Below are 17,023 nucleotides of genomic sequence, written 5' to 3'. Positions count from 1 at the left end.
GGTGGTTGATATCCCTCTAGTGGTGTGGGGGCTATACTCAGCCTTGTCTCAGGGTAGTAGGGTGGTAGATATCCCTCTAGTGGTGTGGGGGCTATACTCAGCCTTGTCTCAGGGTAGTAGGGTGGTAGATATCCCTCTAGTGGTGTGGGGGCTATACTCAGCCTTGTCTCAGGGTAGTAGGGTGGTAGATATCCCTCTAGTGGTGTGGGGGCTATACTCAGCCTTGTCTCAGGGTAGTAGGGTGGTAGATATCCCTCTAGTGGTGTGGGGGCTATACTCAGCCTTGTCTCAGGGTAGTAGGGTGGTAGATATCCCTCTAGTGGTGTGGGGGCTATACTCAGCCTTGTCTCAGGGTAGTAGGGTGGTAGATATCCCTCTAGTGGTGTGGGGGCTATACTCAGCCTTGTCTCAGGGTAGTAGGGTGGTAGATATCCCTCTAGTGGTGTGGGGGCTATACTCAGCCTTGTCTCAGGGTAGTAGGGTGGTAGATATCCCTCTAGTGGGTGGTGTGGGGGCTATACTCAGCCTTGTGTCAGGGTAGTAGGGTGGTAGATATCCCTCTAGTGGTGTGGGGGCTATACTCAGCCTTGTCTCAGGGTAGTAGGGTGGTAGATATCCCTCTAGTGGTGTGGGGGCTATACTCAGCCTTGTCTCAGGGTAGTAGGTTGGTGGTCTGTTGATATCCCTCTAGTGGTGTGGGGGCTGTGCTTTGACATAGTGGGTGGTTATACCCTGCATGGTTGGCCCTATCCAGGGATATTGTCGGACGGGGTCACAGTGTCCCACGATCCCCCCTTATCAACCCCCAGTATCTATGCTGCAATAGTCCATGTGCTGGGGGGGCTAGGGTCAGTCTGTTATATCTGGTGTAATTCTCCTGTCTTATCTGGTGTCATGTGTGAATTTAAGTATGCTCCCTCTAATTCTCTCTCTTTCCCTCTCTCCCGGAGGACCATGCCTCAGGACTACCTGGCCTGATGACTCCTGGCTGTCCCCAGTCCACCTGCGGCTATGGAACCCTGACCTGTTCACCGGACGTGCTACCTTGTCCTGGACCTGCTGTTTTTGACTCTCTCTCTACCGCACCTGCTGTCTCGACCTCTGAATGCTCGGCTATGAAAAGCCAACTGACATTTACTCCTGAGGTACTGACCTTTTGCACCCTCTACAACCACAGTGAATATTATTTGACACTGCTGGTCGTCTATGGACGTTTGAACATCTTGAAGAACAATCTGGCCTTAATGGCTATGCACAGTTATAATCTCCAACCGGTACAGCCAGAATAGGACTGGCCACCCCTCAGAGCCTGGTTCCTCTCTAGGTGTCTTCCTAGGTTCCTGCCTTTCTAGGGAGTTTTTCCTAGCCACTATGCTTCTACATCTGCATTTCTTCCTGTTTGGGGTTTTAGGCTGGGTTTCTGTACAGCACTTTGTGACATCTGCTGATGTAAAAAGAGCTTTACAAATAAACGTGAGTGATTGGAATATATTTTGATTGATTAGCTTACCTGTGCAATATTGACATCAGCTCAGAAGCACTTGTCTTTCAAACTAGGTCTTGTTTTACCAATTGCTGATCAATGGACACGTCTGTCAAAATATCATGTAGCTTCAAGTTGTTTGTACTTGTATTTCTTTATGCAATAAAGATGGTGGAGCAACAATAACCCACATTTACAATAGGCCCGTATTAGAAAATACATACAGCCAAGTGATAGACAGAACCATACATATCTACAGTGCCTTCGGAAAGTATTCAGACCCCTTGACTTTTTGCACATTTTGTTAATTTACAGCCTTTTTGTAAAATGTATTAAATTGTTTTTTTCCCTCATCAAGCTACACACAATACCCCATATTGACAAAGCAAAAACAGGTTTTTAGAAAAGTTTGCAAAAAAAAACGAAATATTACATTTACATCAGTATTCAGACCCTTTACTTAGTACTTTGTTAAAGTACCTTTGGCAGCGATTACAGCCTCGAGTCTTCTTGGGTATGACGCTACAAGCTTGGCACACCTGTATTTGGGCAGTTTCTCCCATTCCTCTCTGCAGATCCTTTCAAGTTCTGGCAGGTTGGATGAGGTCCTGAGCGCTCTGGAGCAGGCTTTCATCAAGGATCTCTCTGTACTTTGATCCGTTCATCTTTCACTTGATCCTGACTAGTCTCCAAGTCCCTACCACTGAAAAACATCCCCACAGCATGATTCTGCCACCACCATGCTTCACCGTAGTGTGAACGCTGCGTGTAACACATCCGGTGTCAGGATAAATAAAAAGTCAGGTCTGCTAACTTTCTTTAATTATGTTTAATTACCGCAAACAATGAATGGCAAATGCAATTTTCGTATATACGGGTTCGCTGTATCACCGCGCAGGGTTAACAGGGAACTGGCAAGAAGTACGTAAACAGCTGTTCTTATACCGTGATGACGTAGTTTCAACGCGTCTGTTGGCCTATCACAGTAGAGGCGGGGCGTGGTTTAGACTTTGCCCCGCCTTTGCTGGCCCTCGGATTTGTCCAAGCCCCTTGGCGCGTTCCTTTTGTCCACATCTGGTTGCTGGGTAGATTAGATCCGTCTTGTGTCTGTCGATTCTACACTGAAACAGTTCCTAATATGGTATTGTCCAGTATTCTAAACTCCTGGTTGGTCTAGAGGAATAAATATATATATACACACATATACACAGTTGAAGTCAGAAGTTTACATACACCTTAGCCAAATACATTTAAACTCAGTTTTTCACAATTTCTGACATTTAATTCTAGATTCTAGTAAAAAATTCCCTGTCTTAGGTCAGTGAGGATCACCACTTTATTTTAAGAACGTGAAATGTCAGAATAATAGTAAAGAGAATGATTTATTTCATCACATTCCCAGTGGGTCAGAAATGTACATACACTCAATTAGTATTTGGTAGGATTGCCTTTAAATTGTTTAACTTGGGTCAAACGTTTCGGGTAGCCTTCCACAAGCTTCCCACAACAAGTTGGGTGAATTTTAGCCCATTCCTCCTGACAGAGCTGGTGTAACTGAATCCGGTTTGTAAGCCTCCTTGCTCGCACATGCTTTTTCAGTTCTGCCCACCAATTTTCCATAGGATTGAGGTCAGGGCTTTGTGATGGCCACTCCAATACCTTGACTTTGTTGTCCTTAAGCCATTTTGCCACAACTTTGGAAGTATGCTTGGGGTCATTGTCCATTTGGAAGACTCAAGCTTTAACTTCCTGACTGATGTCTTGAGATGTTGCTTCAATATATCCACATAATTTCCCATCCTCATGATGCCATCTATTTTGTGAAGTGCACCAGTCCCTCCTGCAGCAAAGCACCCCCACAACATGATGCTGCCACCCCCGTGCTTCACGGTTGGGATGGTGTTCTTCGGCTTGCAAGCATCCCCCTTTTTCCTCCAAACATAACGATGATCATTATGGCCAAACAGTTCTATTTTTGTTTCATCAGACCAGAGGACATTTCTCCAAAAATGTAGTTTATGGCGGTTTTGGAGCAGTGGCTTCTTCCTTGCTGAGCGGCCTTTCAGGTTATGTCGATATAGGACTCGTTTTACTGTGGAAATAGATACTTTGTACCTGTTTCCTCCATCATCTTCACAAGGTCCTTTACTGTTGTTCTGGGATTGATTTGCGCTTCGCACCAAAGTAAGTTCATCTCCAGGAGACAGAACGCGTCTCCTTCCTGAGCGGTATGGCGGCTGCGTGGTCCCATGTAAAGAATTGTTGGAAAAGTTACTTGTGTCATGCACAAAGTAGATGTCCTAACTGACTTGCCAAAACTATAGTTTGTAGTTTGTTAACAAGAAATGTGTGGAGTGGTTGAAAAACGAGTTTTAATGACTCCAACCGAAGTGGATGTAAACTTCCGACTTCAACTATACTAGGTAGGATCTGATATTACCTGTTGTTATTATACAGTATAGGCTACATGTACATACTACCTCAATTTGCCCAACTAACTGGTGCCTGTATATAGCCTCTCTACTGTATATAGCCTCTACTGTATATAGCCTCTCTACTGTATATAGCCTCTCTACTGTATATAGCCTCTCTACTGTTATAGCCTCGCTACTGTTATAGCCTCGCTACTGTATATAGCCTCTCTACTGTATATAACCTCTCTACTGTATATAGCCTCGCTACTGTATATAGCCTCTCTACTGTATATAACCTCTCTACTGTATATAGCCTCGCTACTGTATATAGCCTCTCTACTGTATATAGCCTCTACTGTATATAGCCTCTCTAGTGTATATAGCCTCTACTGTATATAGCCTCTCTAGTGTATATAGCCTCTCTAGTGTATATAGCCTCTCTAGTGTATATAGCCCCTCTACTGTATATAGCCTCTCTAGTGTATATAGCCTCTACTGTATATAGCCTCTCTAGTGTATATAGCCTCTCTACTGTATATAGCCCCTCTACTGTATATAGCCTCTCTAGTGTATATAGCATCTCTACTGTATATAGCATCTCTACTGTATATAGCATCTCTACTGTATATAGCCTCTCTACTGTATATAGCCTCTACTGTATATAGCCTCTCTAGTGTATATAGCATCTCTACTGTATGTAGCCTCTCTACTGTATATAGCATCTCTAGTGTATATAGCCTCTACTGTATATAGCCTCTCTAGTGTATATAGCATCTCTACTGTATATAGCATCTCTACTGTATATAGCATCTCTACTGTATATAGCCTCTCTACTGTATATAGCCTCTACTGTATATAGCCTCTCTAGTGTATATAGCCTCTCTACTGTATATAACCTCTCTACTGTATATAGCCTCGCTACTGTATATAGCCTCTCTACTGTATATAGCCTCTACTGTATATAGCCTCTCTAGTGTATATAGCATCTCTACTGTATGTAGCCTCTCTACTGTATATAGCCTCGCTACTGTTATAGCCTCAAAACTTATTTTTCACTGTCTTTTTACTGTTGTTTTTATTTATTTTCATATCTATTGTTCACCTAATACCTATTTATTTTCTTAAAAATCGTCCGTCATTGTAAATAAGAATTTGTTTTTAACTGACTAAACTTTTGTCGCCTCCCTCTCAACCATACCATTTTTTAAATTCCTCAATCCAGAGATTTAACAGTTTTTACAGTAATTTTCTTAATGGGTGTTTATTAGTAACTGGAATAAGTAGTTCCATAAATGTGTCTAATGCAGCGTCTGGTTGCTCCTCATTACACACCACAGACCAGCAGCGTCTGGTTGCTCCTCATTACACACCACAGACCAGCAGCGTCTGGTTCCTCCTCATTACACACCACAGACCAGCAGCGTCTGGTTGCTCCTCATTACACACCACAGACCAGCAGCGTCTGGTTGCTCCTCATTACACACCACAGACCAGCAGCGTCTGGTTGCTCCTCATTACACACCACAGACCAGCAGCGTCTGGTTGCTCCTCATTACACACCACAGACCAGCAAATTTTATTTACATCAACAGCATAGGAATCACTACAGAACTTCTTGTATGACCTCTTATACACTATATTAGGCCCAGTCTTCAGAACTGTGGTTTTCCTAGATATGGTTACTATATTATGATTGCAATCTAATATAGCTTATTTGCTGAGATATAAATGTCAAATTGAACAATTAGCCATGTAACAAGCTAATAGGCATGATGCATCAGCTTTTACAATCACAACTACATTTCATATGAAGGATTTGGGATATGTATTGTCCGCTTGAAGTTTCAGGCTTTGTAAAATGTAGTGTACACTGGGATCAAGCTAAGCTAACTGCAAGCTAGCTAACTACAGCCACACTAAATGTAAAGGGTCGCAACGATTTCCAAATAGACTTACCACTGTGTTACGTCCTAAACGTAAGGCTGTGCTCTACCTTGCACCATTGCTGGGCTAACATTACAGTACATTTTCTGACTTAGTAGCCATGTGGTGAGTTTTCTAACAACAATGACAAGAAACTGCCATGTGGTGAATCATAAGTGGCTCGGTTTGTTCGTGATACCATGTCTTGTTTTGAGGTGTTTTGGTTGATGTCACGTGACTAAAATTGGCTAGCTAGCGCAAGCTAACCAACAGCTGTTACTATGTATGAGAGACAAGTGCTCATTGTGCTTTATTTTATGTTTTCAATAAACATTGGAGACTAAATATAGTTTAGATTTTATCAACAATCTAAGCGCATCCCAGTCCGTATCGCCCAAAGTTACGCATGCGTCAGTTGTGTTGCTAAACAACCAACCCGTCTATATGACTGAAGAGTGAGACAGACAGCTATTTAATATGACATCACTGGAGAGTGAGACAGGTTTAAATGACATCACTGGAGAGTGAGACAGGTTTAAATGACATCACTGGAGAGTGAGACATGTTTAAATGACATCACTGGAGAGTGAGACAGGTTTAAATGACATCACTGGAGAGTGAGACAGGTTTAAATGACATCACTGGAGAGAGAGACAGGTTTAAATGACATCACTGGAGAGTGAGACAGGTTTAAATGACATCACTGGAGAGTGAGACAGGTTTAAATGACATCACTGGAAAGTGAGAGATCTTGAACAGTAAACCAGTCCTTAGAGACAGGACTAGTGAGAGATCTTGAACAGTAAACCAGTCCTTAGAGACAGGACTAGTGAGAGATCTTGAACAGTAAACCAGTCCTTAGAGACAGGACTAGTGAGAGATCTTGAACAGTAAACCAGTCCTTAGAGACAGGACTAGTGAGAGATCTTGAACAGTAAACCAGTCCTTAGAGACAGGACTAGTGAGAGATCTTGAACAGTAAACCAGTCCTTAGAGAGACAGGACTAGTGAGAGATCTTGAACAGTAAACCAGTCCTTAGAGAGACAGGACTAGTGAGAGATCTTGAACAGTAAACCAGTCCTTAGAGACAGGACTAGTGAGATATCTTGAACAGTAAACCAGTCCTTAGAGACAGGACTAGTGAGAGATCTTGAACAGTAAACCAGTCCTTAGAGAGACAGGACTAGTGAGAGATCTTGAACAGTAAACCAGTCCTTAGAGACAGGACTAGTGAGAGATCTTGAACAGTAAACCAGTCCTTAGAGACAGGACTAGTGAGAGATCTTGAACAGTAAACCAGTCCTTAGAGAGACAGGACTAGTGAGAGATCTTGAACAGTAAACCAGTCCTTAGAGAGACAGGACTAGTGAGAGATCTTGAACAGTAAACCAGTCCTTAGAGACAGGACTAGTGAGAGATCTTGAACAGTAAACCAGTCCTTAGAGACAGGACTAGTGAGAGATCTTGAACAGTAAACCAGTCCTTAGAGACAGGACTAGTGAGAGATCTTGAACAGTAAACCAGTCCTTAGAGACAGGACTAGTGAGAGATCTTGAACAGTAAACCAGTCCTTAGAGACAGGACTAGTGAGAGATCTTCAGGTCGGAAAGTCGGAGCTCTAGAAAGAGGCGGAGCTCTAGAAAGAGGCGGAGCTCTAGAAAGAGGCCCGAGTTCCCGAGTTGGATGACCGTTCAAATCGATTTCTCCCCAGTCAGAGCTCGTTTTTTATCGAATTCCCAGTTGTTTTGAACGCAGCAAAATGAACACTGACCTGGCAGGTTTGGTACATATTCTACCAACCCTAACCCAGCTCTGAACGGTCCCAACCCTGACCCAGCTCTGAACGGTCCTGACCCTGACCCAGCTCTGAACGGTCCCGACCCTAACCCTGACCCAACTTTGAAAGGTCCCAACCCTGACCCCGACCCAGCTCTGAACGGTTCTGACCCTAACCCAGCTCTGAACGGTCCCAACCCTGACCCAGCTCTGAACGATTCTGACCCTAACCCTGACCCAGCTCTGAACGGTTCTGACCCTAGCCCATTTCTGAAAGGTCCTAACCCTAACCCAGCTCTGAACGGTTCCAACCCTGACCCAGCTCTGAACGGTCCTGACCCTAACCCTGACCCAGCTCTGAACGGTCCCAACCCTGACCCAGCTCTGAACGGTTCCAACCCTGACCCAGCTCTGAACGGTCCTGACCCTAACCCTGACCCAGCTCTGAACGGTCCCAACCCTGACCCAGCTCTGAACGGTTCCAACCCTGACCCAGCTCTGAACGGTCCTGACCCTAACCCAGCTCTGAACGGTCCTGACCCTAACCCTGACCCAGCTCTGAACGGTTCCAACCCTGACCCAGCTCTGAACGGTCCCAACCCTGACCCAGCTCTGAACGGTCCCAACCCTAACCCTGACCCAGCTCTGAACGGTTCCAACCCTGACCCAGCTCTGAACGGTCCCAACCCTAACCCTGACCCAGCTCTGAACGGTCCCAACCCTAACCCTGACCCAGCTCTGAACGGTCCCAACCCTAACCCAGCTCTGAACGGTTCCAACCCTGACCCAGCTCTGAACGGTCCCAACCCTGACCCAGCTCTGAACGGTCCCAACCCTGACCCAGCTCTGAACGGTCCCAACCCTAACCCTGACCCAGCTCTGAACGGTTCCAACCCTGACCCAGCTCTGAACGGTTCCAACCCTGACCCAGCTCTGAACGGTCCCAACCCTGACCCAGCTCTGAACGGTCCCAACCCTAACCCAGCTCTGAACGGTCCCAACCCTGACCCAGCTCTGAACGGTTCCAACCCTAACCCAGCTCTGAACGGTCCCAACCCTGACCCAGCTCTGAACGGTTCCAACCCTGACCCAGCTCTGAACGGTCCCAACCCCAACCCTAACCCAGCTCTGAACGGTCCCAACCCTAACCCTGACCCAGCTCTGAACGGTTCCAACCCTAACCCTGACCCAGCTCTGAACGGTTCCAACCCTAACCCTGACCCAGCTCTGAATGGTCCCAACCCTGACCCAGCTCTGAACGGTCCCAACCCTGACCCAGCTCTGAACGGTCCCAACCCTAACCCTGACCCAGCTCTGAACGGTCCCAACCCTAACCCAGCTCTGAACGGTCCCAACCCTAACCCTGACCCAGCTCTGAATGGTCCTGGAGACAATCACATGACTGACAATCTACAGCATCCCTGCGATGGTTTACTGACACACTTGTAGTACGTGTGTGTGTTAGTCTCTCTCTAACCAGGTCTTCCAGAGAGAAGAGGTGTGTGTCTGAGTCTTCAGGGAGGAGGGTCCTCAGCGCCTCAGCCAATGAAAACAGGTATTCAGTGTTCCGTCCGCTCGGTCCGACTGCATCTACAATCTGATTGGCTATCAGCTCCAGCGGGGCGGGGCCAAGGTAGTCAGGGCTGTCATTAGAACCGATGTAGAGCAGAGCCTGGCTGGGTGCAGCGGGAGTGTCAGTGTGTCGTGTGGGGGTCACGGAGGGTCGGGGGTGAAAGTTCACTGCGATGACACGGTAACCGCCCTTCTCCCGGTAGTCAAGGTAACATTTCACTTCCTGCTCTCGGCCAGAAGGCAGCTTATATGCCACTCCCCAGACACAACCCTGAGAGAGAGAGAGAGAGAGAGAGAGAGAAGCTCAGTTATACCAGGCACGACCTTTACCAATAAAACTGCCAGAGACCAATCCCTGCCAATAGCAGAAGGAGACACAGGGAGACATTCAGTGACGGTTGGCGGCGAAGAGCTCGGGTGACCAGAGCTCAGAAAGTCCCAGGTTTATGGAAATTAGCAGCGACGCAACTGTGCAATAACTAAATCAGAGGAGGGAGGGTCTTGCTAGCTTTGACACTGTGCTGGATAGGCTAGCAGCCAATGAGACGATGTGCTGGATATGCTAACAGGCAATGCGACGCTGTGCATGCTGTTTGGAAGATACACTGACAAAGGGAGAACTGGCCAGCATAGAGAAGGACAGAAGACAAATCTGAGGACATGTATATTAGAGGTCTGAGGGCCAACATCTGGAATCAAAAATAATTGTATTAGTCACATGCGCCGAATACAACAGGTGTAGACCTTACAGTGAAATCCTTCTTACGAGCCCCTAACCAACAATGCAATTTAAAAAATACGAATAAGAAATAAAAGGGAACAAGTAATTAAAGAGCAGAAGTAAAATAACAATAGCGAGGCTATATACAGGGGGAACCGGTACAGAGTCAATGCGCGGTGGCACCGGTTAGTCGAGGTAAAATGTACAGTTGAAGTCAGAAGTTCACATACACCTTAGCCAACTACATTTAAACTCAGTTTTTCACAACTCCTGACATTTAATCCTTGTAAAAATTCCCTGTTTTAGGTCAGTTAGGATCACCGCTTTATTTTTAGAATGTGAAATGTCAGAATAATAGTAGAGAGAATGATTTATTTCAGCTTGTATTTCTTTCATTACATTCGCAGTGGGTCAGAAGTTTACATACACTCAATTAGTATTTGGTAGCATTGCCTTTAAATTGTTTAACTTGGGTCAAACATTTCGGGTAGCCTTCCACAATAAGTTGGGTGAATTTTAGGCCCATTCTTGGACCCACCTTGGTCCTTGTTACTGTAACAGTGTTGCTTCTATCCCTCTTACCTACCGCTCCACACAAGACGCGGTTCTTGCAGAGCAAGTGAAACAACTACTTCATAATGCCGCCGGAGGGGACGGCTGACGTTTCACGGGCTCCGAACCAACTGTGATATTTTGTTTATTTTTTCGCATTGTTTGTAACTCATTTTGTACATAATGTTGCTGCTACCGTCTCTTATGACCGAAAAGAGCTTCTGGACATCAGAACAGCGATAACTCACCTCTAACTGGACCAAATCTCCATCATCAACGTGAAGAAAAGAGGAAGAGGGGGAGGAGGGCGGCGTGCCTTGGAAGAATTAGCCGACGAGCAGGTAAACCACCACTTCAATCCGTATTATTGGCCAACGTGCAATCACTGGAAAACAAACTGGACGATCTACGATTAAGACTATTCTACCAACGGGACTTTAAAAACTGTAATATCTTATGTTTCACCGAGACTTGACTGAACGACGACACAGATAATATAGAGCTGGCTGGCTTCGCCGTGCATCGGCAGGACAGAGCAGCTACGTCAGGTAAGACGAGGGGCGGGGGTGTGTGTCTATTTGCCAATAACTGCTGGTGAGCGATGTCTAATATTAAAGAAGGCTCGAGGTATTGCTCACCTAGAGTACCTCATGATAAACTGTAGACCACACTATCTACCAAGAGAGTTCTCATCTATATTATTCGTAACCGTCTATTTACCACCACAAACCGATGCTGGCACTAAGACCGCACTTAACAAGCTGTATAAGGCCATAAGCAAACAACTCTACACCACCCTTACTCCATACACAGACGCATACAAAGCTCTCTCTCGCCCTCCATTTGGCCAATCTGACTATAATTCTATCCTGCTGATTCCTGCTTACAAGCAAAAACTAAAGCAGGATGTAACAGTGACTTGCTCAATATGGAAGTGGTCAAATGACGCGGCTGCTAAGCTACAGGACTGGTTTGGTAGCACAGACTGGAATATGTTCCGGGATTCATCCAAAGGTATTTAGGAGTATACCACCTCAGTCACCGGCTTCATCAATAAGTGCATCGACAACGTCGTCCCCACAGTGACCGTATGTACATTTCCCAACCAGAAGCCATGGATTACAGGCAACATCTGCACCGAGCTAAAGGCTAGAGCTTCTGCTTTGAAAGGCTGGTCATGGCTCACATCAACACCATCATGCCGGAAACCCTAAACCCACTCCAATTTGCATACCGCCCAAACAGATCCACAGATAATTCAATCTCAATCGCACTCCACACTGCCCTTTCCCACCTGGACAACAGGAACACCTATGTGAGAATGCTGTTCATTGACTACAGCTCAGCGTTCAACACCATAGTGCCCACAAAGCTCATCACTAAGCTAAGGACCCTGGGACTAAACACCTCCCTCAGCAACTGGATCCTGGACTTCCTGACGGGCCGCCCCCAGGTGGTAAGGGTAGGTAACAACACACGTTGATCCTCAACACAGGGGCCCCTCAGGGGTGTGTACTCAGTCCCCTCCTGTACTCCCTGTTCATCCATGACTGCGTGGCCAAGCACGACTCCAACACCATCATTAAGTTTGCTGACGATACAACAGTGGTAGGCCTGATCACTGACAACAATGAGACAGCCTATAGGGAGGAGGTCAGAGACCTCTACCTCTCCCTCAATGTGAAAAAGACAAAGGAGCTGATTGTGGACTATAGGAAAAGGATGGCCCAACAGGCCCCCATTAACATCAACGGACTGGAGTGGAGCGGGTCGAGAGTTTCATGTTCCTTGGTGTCCACGTCACCAACGAACTATCATGGTCCAAACACACCAAGACAGTCGTGAAGAGGGCACGACAACACCTTTTCCCCCTCAGAGGAGACTGAAAAGATTTGGCATGGGTCCCCAGAACCTCACGGCCCAGTACATCACTTGGGCCAAGCTTCCTGACATCCAGGACCTATATACTAGGCGGTGTCAGAGGGAGGCCCAAAAAACTGTCAAAGACTCCAGTCACACAAGTCATGGACTGTTCTCTCTGCTAACGCACGGCAAGCGGTACCACAGCGCCAAGTCTAGGACCAAATGGCTCCTTAACAGCTTCTACCCCCAAGCCATAATACTGCTACACAATTAATCAAATGGCCACCCAGAATATTTACATTATCCCCCCCTTCCCTTTGACACTGCTGCTACTCGCTGTTTATTATCTATGCATAGTCACTTTACAAATTACCTCGACTAACCTGTACCCCCACACATTGACTCGGTACCGGTGCCCGCTGTATATAGCCTCGTTATTGTTATGTCATTTTCTCGTGTTACTTTTTGATTTTATTTTTGTACTTTATTTAGTAAATATTTTCTTAACTTTATTTCTTTAACTGCATTGTTGGTTAATAAAGGCTTGTAAGTCAGCATTTCACGGTAAGGTCTACTACACCTGTTGTATTCAGCATTTCACGGTAAGGTCTACACCTGTTGTATTCGGCATTTCACGGTAAGGTCTACACCTGTTGTATTCAGCATTTCACGGTAAGGTCTACACCTGTTGTATTCAGCATTTCACGGTAAGGTCTACACCTGTTGTATTCGGCATTTCACGGTAAGGTCTACACCTGTTGTATTCAGCATTTCACGGTAAGGTCTACACCTGTTGTATTCGGCATTTCACGGTAAGGTCTACACCTGTTGTATTCAGCATTTCACGGTAAGGTCTACACCTGTTGTATTCGGCACATGGGGTGGCAGGTAGCCTAGTGGTTAAAGCGTTGGACTAGTTGCCATTTCACACCTGTTACATTACCACACAGGTGTAAGTAACTACGTGGCAGCTCACCTCTGGGTCTTCCACCAGAGTCACGACTCGGCCAGGCTGAAAAGAGAAGACAGGGAAGAGCTGATTGAGCTTTAATAAATACAACCTTTAAAGAGGTCAACAACATTGAGCCTCCAGTCACCATATTACAGTTCAGATGCTGTAGAGCAGTTATGTAGCTAGCTGGATATCACCACTAGTCAACATAGACTATTACTTAATAATAAACTTACACTAGCTTCACTAGTCATCCATACAGATAGACAGATACGTCACCTTGCCTGGCACTCCCCTGTGGTCGGTGCTGCCTTGCCAGAAGCGCCGGCTAAAGCCTTCAATGTAGCCGATCCGCTTCTCCTCATAGGGAAAATCCACCTTCCAGATCAGAGAGCCATAACCGAACACCCACATAGCTACTGTACCTCCTCCACCTGGCTGGCTAACTGTCACACCTCACGTAGCGTGTACTGTCAAACATTTAGTTTCTAGCACTATACACCAACATCTTTGCTGTTAGTGGACGCTACTACTGTACTACATTCACAACGGAGCTCAATGTCGTGACGAGCTACTTCTGTCTCAAGCAACCAGCACCTCGTCACGTGATAGTCAGACAGAACTTGCTAGCACAGACTTTGCTTGCCAGGCATTAGTAATCAATCATCATCAAATTCAATCTGCACTCAAAATCAAGTCAAAGTTGAATCGTCACGTTTACAGGATACAGCAGGGGTGTAATCATGATGCCGATTCTGTTGCAAAACGTTTCTGTATCTGTGACATGGGCAGCGTCAATGAGAAAGGTTACATGCATATAATAACGCGATTATTGTGGATAGTCGGATTGATATAATAGTTGATTAAAACGTTTACATGCTTTGCAAGAACGATTTGCCTAATAATCATGTTTACATGGAAACATCTGAAATCAGGCTACATAATGGTACTCTGATAAATGCAGAAAATCGCCAATCAAAATAATTGTTCTACCACAGCGACAATGTTATTTGTGGGAAGTATATTTGATTCTCAGTTCGGACATATAACGTTTGTATATGATAACTAGTTCTAAGACGCATACTTTCAGTTGTTCCCGAACTCACTTCAGTCGCGCTAGAGGGAAGCTTGCACTACCGAAGAAGAACATGGACTATTTCAAAATGGAGATAGCCTCAATGAGTTTGTTTACATGCACAGGAATAATTTGATATTAAACTGATTATGGCAGTAGGCAGATTATGCAGTAGTCATGTTAGCACCTTACTCTGCTTGTCTTAATTGGCATAAGGACAAAATCGAGGGATACACTGGTTAAACACCTGGTTTTCTGAGCAATCTGACAAATGATTAGGACATGTAAACACCTTAAATACACTGATGGAACACCAAGGAGGGTGTTTACATGTCCTAATCATGGAACACCGAGGAAGGTGTTTACATGTCCTAATCATGGAACACCAATGAAGGTGTTTACATGTCCTAATCATGGAACACCAAGGAAGGTGTTTACATGTCCTAATCATGGAACACCAATGAAGGTGTTTACATGTCCTAATCATGGAACACCAATGAAGGTGTTTACATGTCCTTATCATGGAACACCAATGAAGGTGTTTACATGTCCTAATCATGGAACACCAATGAAGGTGTTTACATGTCCTAATCATGGAACACCAATGAAGGTGTTTACATGTCCTTATCATGGAACACCAATGAAGGTGTTTACATGTCCTAATCATGGAACACCAATGAAGGTGTTTACATGTCCTAATCATGGAACACCAATGAAGGTGTTTACATGTCCTAATCATGGAACACCAATGAAGGTGTTTACATGTCCTAATCATGGAACACCAATGAAGGTGTTTACATGTCCTAATCATGGAACACCAATGAAGGTGTTTACATGTCCTAATCATGGAACACCAATGAAGGTGTTTACATGTCCTAATCATGGAACACCAATGAAGGTGTTTACATGTCCTAATCATGGACCACCAAGGAAGGTGTTTACATGTCCTAATCATGGAACACCAATGAAGGTGTTTACATGTCCTAATCATGGAACACCAATGAAGGTGTTTACATGTCCTAATCATGGAACACCAAGGAAGGTGTTTACATGTCCTAATCATGGAACACCGAGGAAGGTGTTTACATGTCCTAATCATGGAACACCAATGAAGGTGTTTACATGTCCTAATCATGGAACACCAATGAAGGTGTTTACATGTCCTAATCATGGAACACCAATGAAGGTGTTTACATGTCCTAATCATGGACCACCAAGGAAGGTGTTTACATGTCCTAATCATGGAACACCAATGAAGGTGTTTACATGTCCTAATCATGGAACACCAATGAAGGTGTTTACATGTCCTAATCATGGAACACCAATGAAGGTGTTTACATGTCCTAATCATGGACCACCAAGGAAGGTGTTTACATGTCCTAATCATGGAACACCAATGAAGGTGTTTACATGTCCTAATCATGGAACACCAATGAAGGTGTTTACATGTCCTAATCATGGAGCACCAAGGAAGGTGTTTACATGTCCTAATCATGGAACACCAAGGAAGGTGTTTACATGTCCTGATCATGGAACACCAATGAAGGTGTTTACATGTCCTAATCATGGAACACCAAGGAAGGTGTTTACATGTCCTAATCATGGAACACCAATGAAGGTGTTTACATGTCCTAATCATGGAACACCAATGAAGGTGTTTACATGTCCTAATCATGGAACACCAAGGAAGGTGTTTACATGTCCTAATCATGGAACACCGAGGAAGGTGTTTACATGTCCTAATCATGGAACACCGAGGAAGGTGTTTACATGTCCTAATCATGGAACACCGAGGAAGGTGTTTACATGTCCTAATCATGGAACACCGAGGAAGGTGTTTACATGTCCTAATCATGGAACACCAAGGAGGGTGTTTACATGTCCTAATCATGGAACACCAATGAAGGTGTTTACATGTCCTAATCATGGAACACCAATGAAGGTGTTTACATGTCCTAATCATGGAACACCAATGAAGGTGTTTACATGTCCTAATCATGGAACACAAAGGAAGGTGTTTACATGTCCTCATCATGGAACACCAATGAAGGTGTTTACATGTCCTAATCATGGAACACCAATGAAGGTGTGTACATGTCCTAATCATGGAACACCAATGAAGGTGTTTACATGTCCTAATCATGGAACACCAAGGAAGGTGTTTACATGTCCTCATCATGGAACACCAATGAAGGTGTTTACATGTCCTAATCATGGAACACCAAGGAAGGTGTTTACATGTCCTAATCATGGAACACCAATGAAGGTGTTTACATGTCCTAATCATGGAACACCAATGAAGGTGTTTACATGTCCTAATCATGGAACACCAAGGAAGGTGTTTACATGTCCTAATCATGGAACACCAATGAAGGTGTTTACATGTCCTAATCATGGAACACCAGGGAAGGTGTTTACATGTCCTAATCATGGAACACCAAGGAAGGTGTTTACATGTCCTAATCATGGAACACCAATGAAGGTGTTTACATGTCCTAATCATGGAACACCAATGAAGGTGTTTACATGTCCTAATCATGGAACACCGAGGAAGGTGTGTACATGTCCTAATCATGGAACACCAATGAAGGTGTTTACATGTCCTAATCATGGAACACCAATGAAGGTGTTTACATGTCCTAATCATGGAACACCAATGAAGGTGTTTACATGTCCTAATCATGGAACACC

At 44.9% G+C, this 17,023-nt stretch overlaps 1 protein-coding gene across 2 annotated transcripts; it reads right to left on the bottom strand.

The window, feature by feature from the left end:
- Positions 1–5,434: 5,434 nt before the first annotated feature.
- Positions 5,435–13,979, bottom strand: chac2 (ChaC, cation transport regulator homolog 2 (E. coli)). Of its 2 annotated transcripts, none has more exons than XM_071394835.1 (3): positions 13,542–13,979; positions 13,282–13,317; positions 5,435–9,440 (listed from the first exon to the last, which is right to left on the bottom strand). In XM_071394835.1, exons 1-3 carry the CDS (start codon positions 13,620–13,622, stop codon positions 8,955–8,957), a joined length of 603 nt encoding a protein of 200 aa, XP_071250936.1. In that variant the 5' UTR covers positions 13,623–13,979; the 3' UTR covers positions 5,435–8,954. The 2 variants fall into 2 exon arrangements, with proteins under 2 accessions (XP_071250936.1, XP_071250935.1); XM_071394834.1 differs by having other exon boundaries at positions 13,537–13,892.
- Positions 13,980–17,023: the final 3,044 nt, after the last annotated feature.

This window comes from Salvelinus alpinus, chromosome 3 (assembly GCF_045679555.1).
Source record: "Salvelinus alpinus chromosome 3, SLU_Salpinus.1, whole genome shotgun sequence".
NCBI lineage: Eukaryota > Metazoa > Chordata > Actinopteri > Salmoniformes > Salmonidae > Salvelinus > Salvelinus alpinus.
The sequence above is the reverse complement of the archived record's forward strand: the minus strand, read 5'-3'. Positions and strand labels throughout refer to the sequence as shown.

Bases quoted from the DNA above. Each gene is read 5' to 3' on its own strand.
- chac2 (XM_071394834.1), bottom strand. From the start codon at position 13,671: ATGTGGGTGTTCGGTTATGGCTCTCTGATCTGGAAGGTGGATTTTCCC. The intron at 13,318-13,536 runs GTGACGTATCTG...TTCTCTTTTCAG, and splicing joins ACAGGGGAGTGCCAGGCAAG to CCTGGCCGAGTCGTGACTCT. The intron at 9,441-13,281 runs GTGAGCTGCCAC...TCTCTCTCTCAG, and splicing joins CTCTGGTGGAAGACCCAGAG to GGTTGTGTCTGGGGAGTGGC.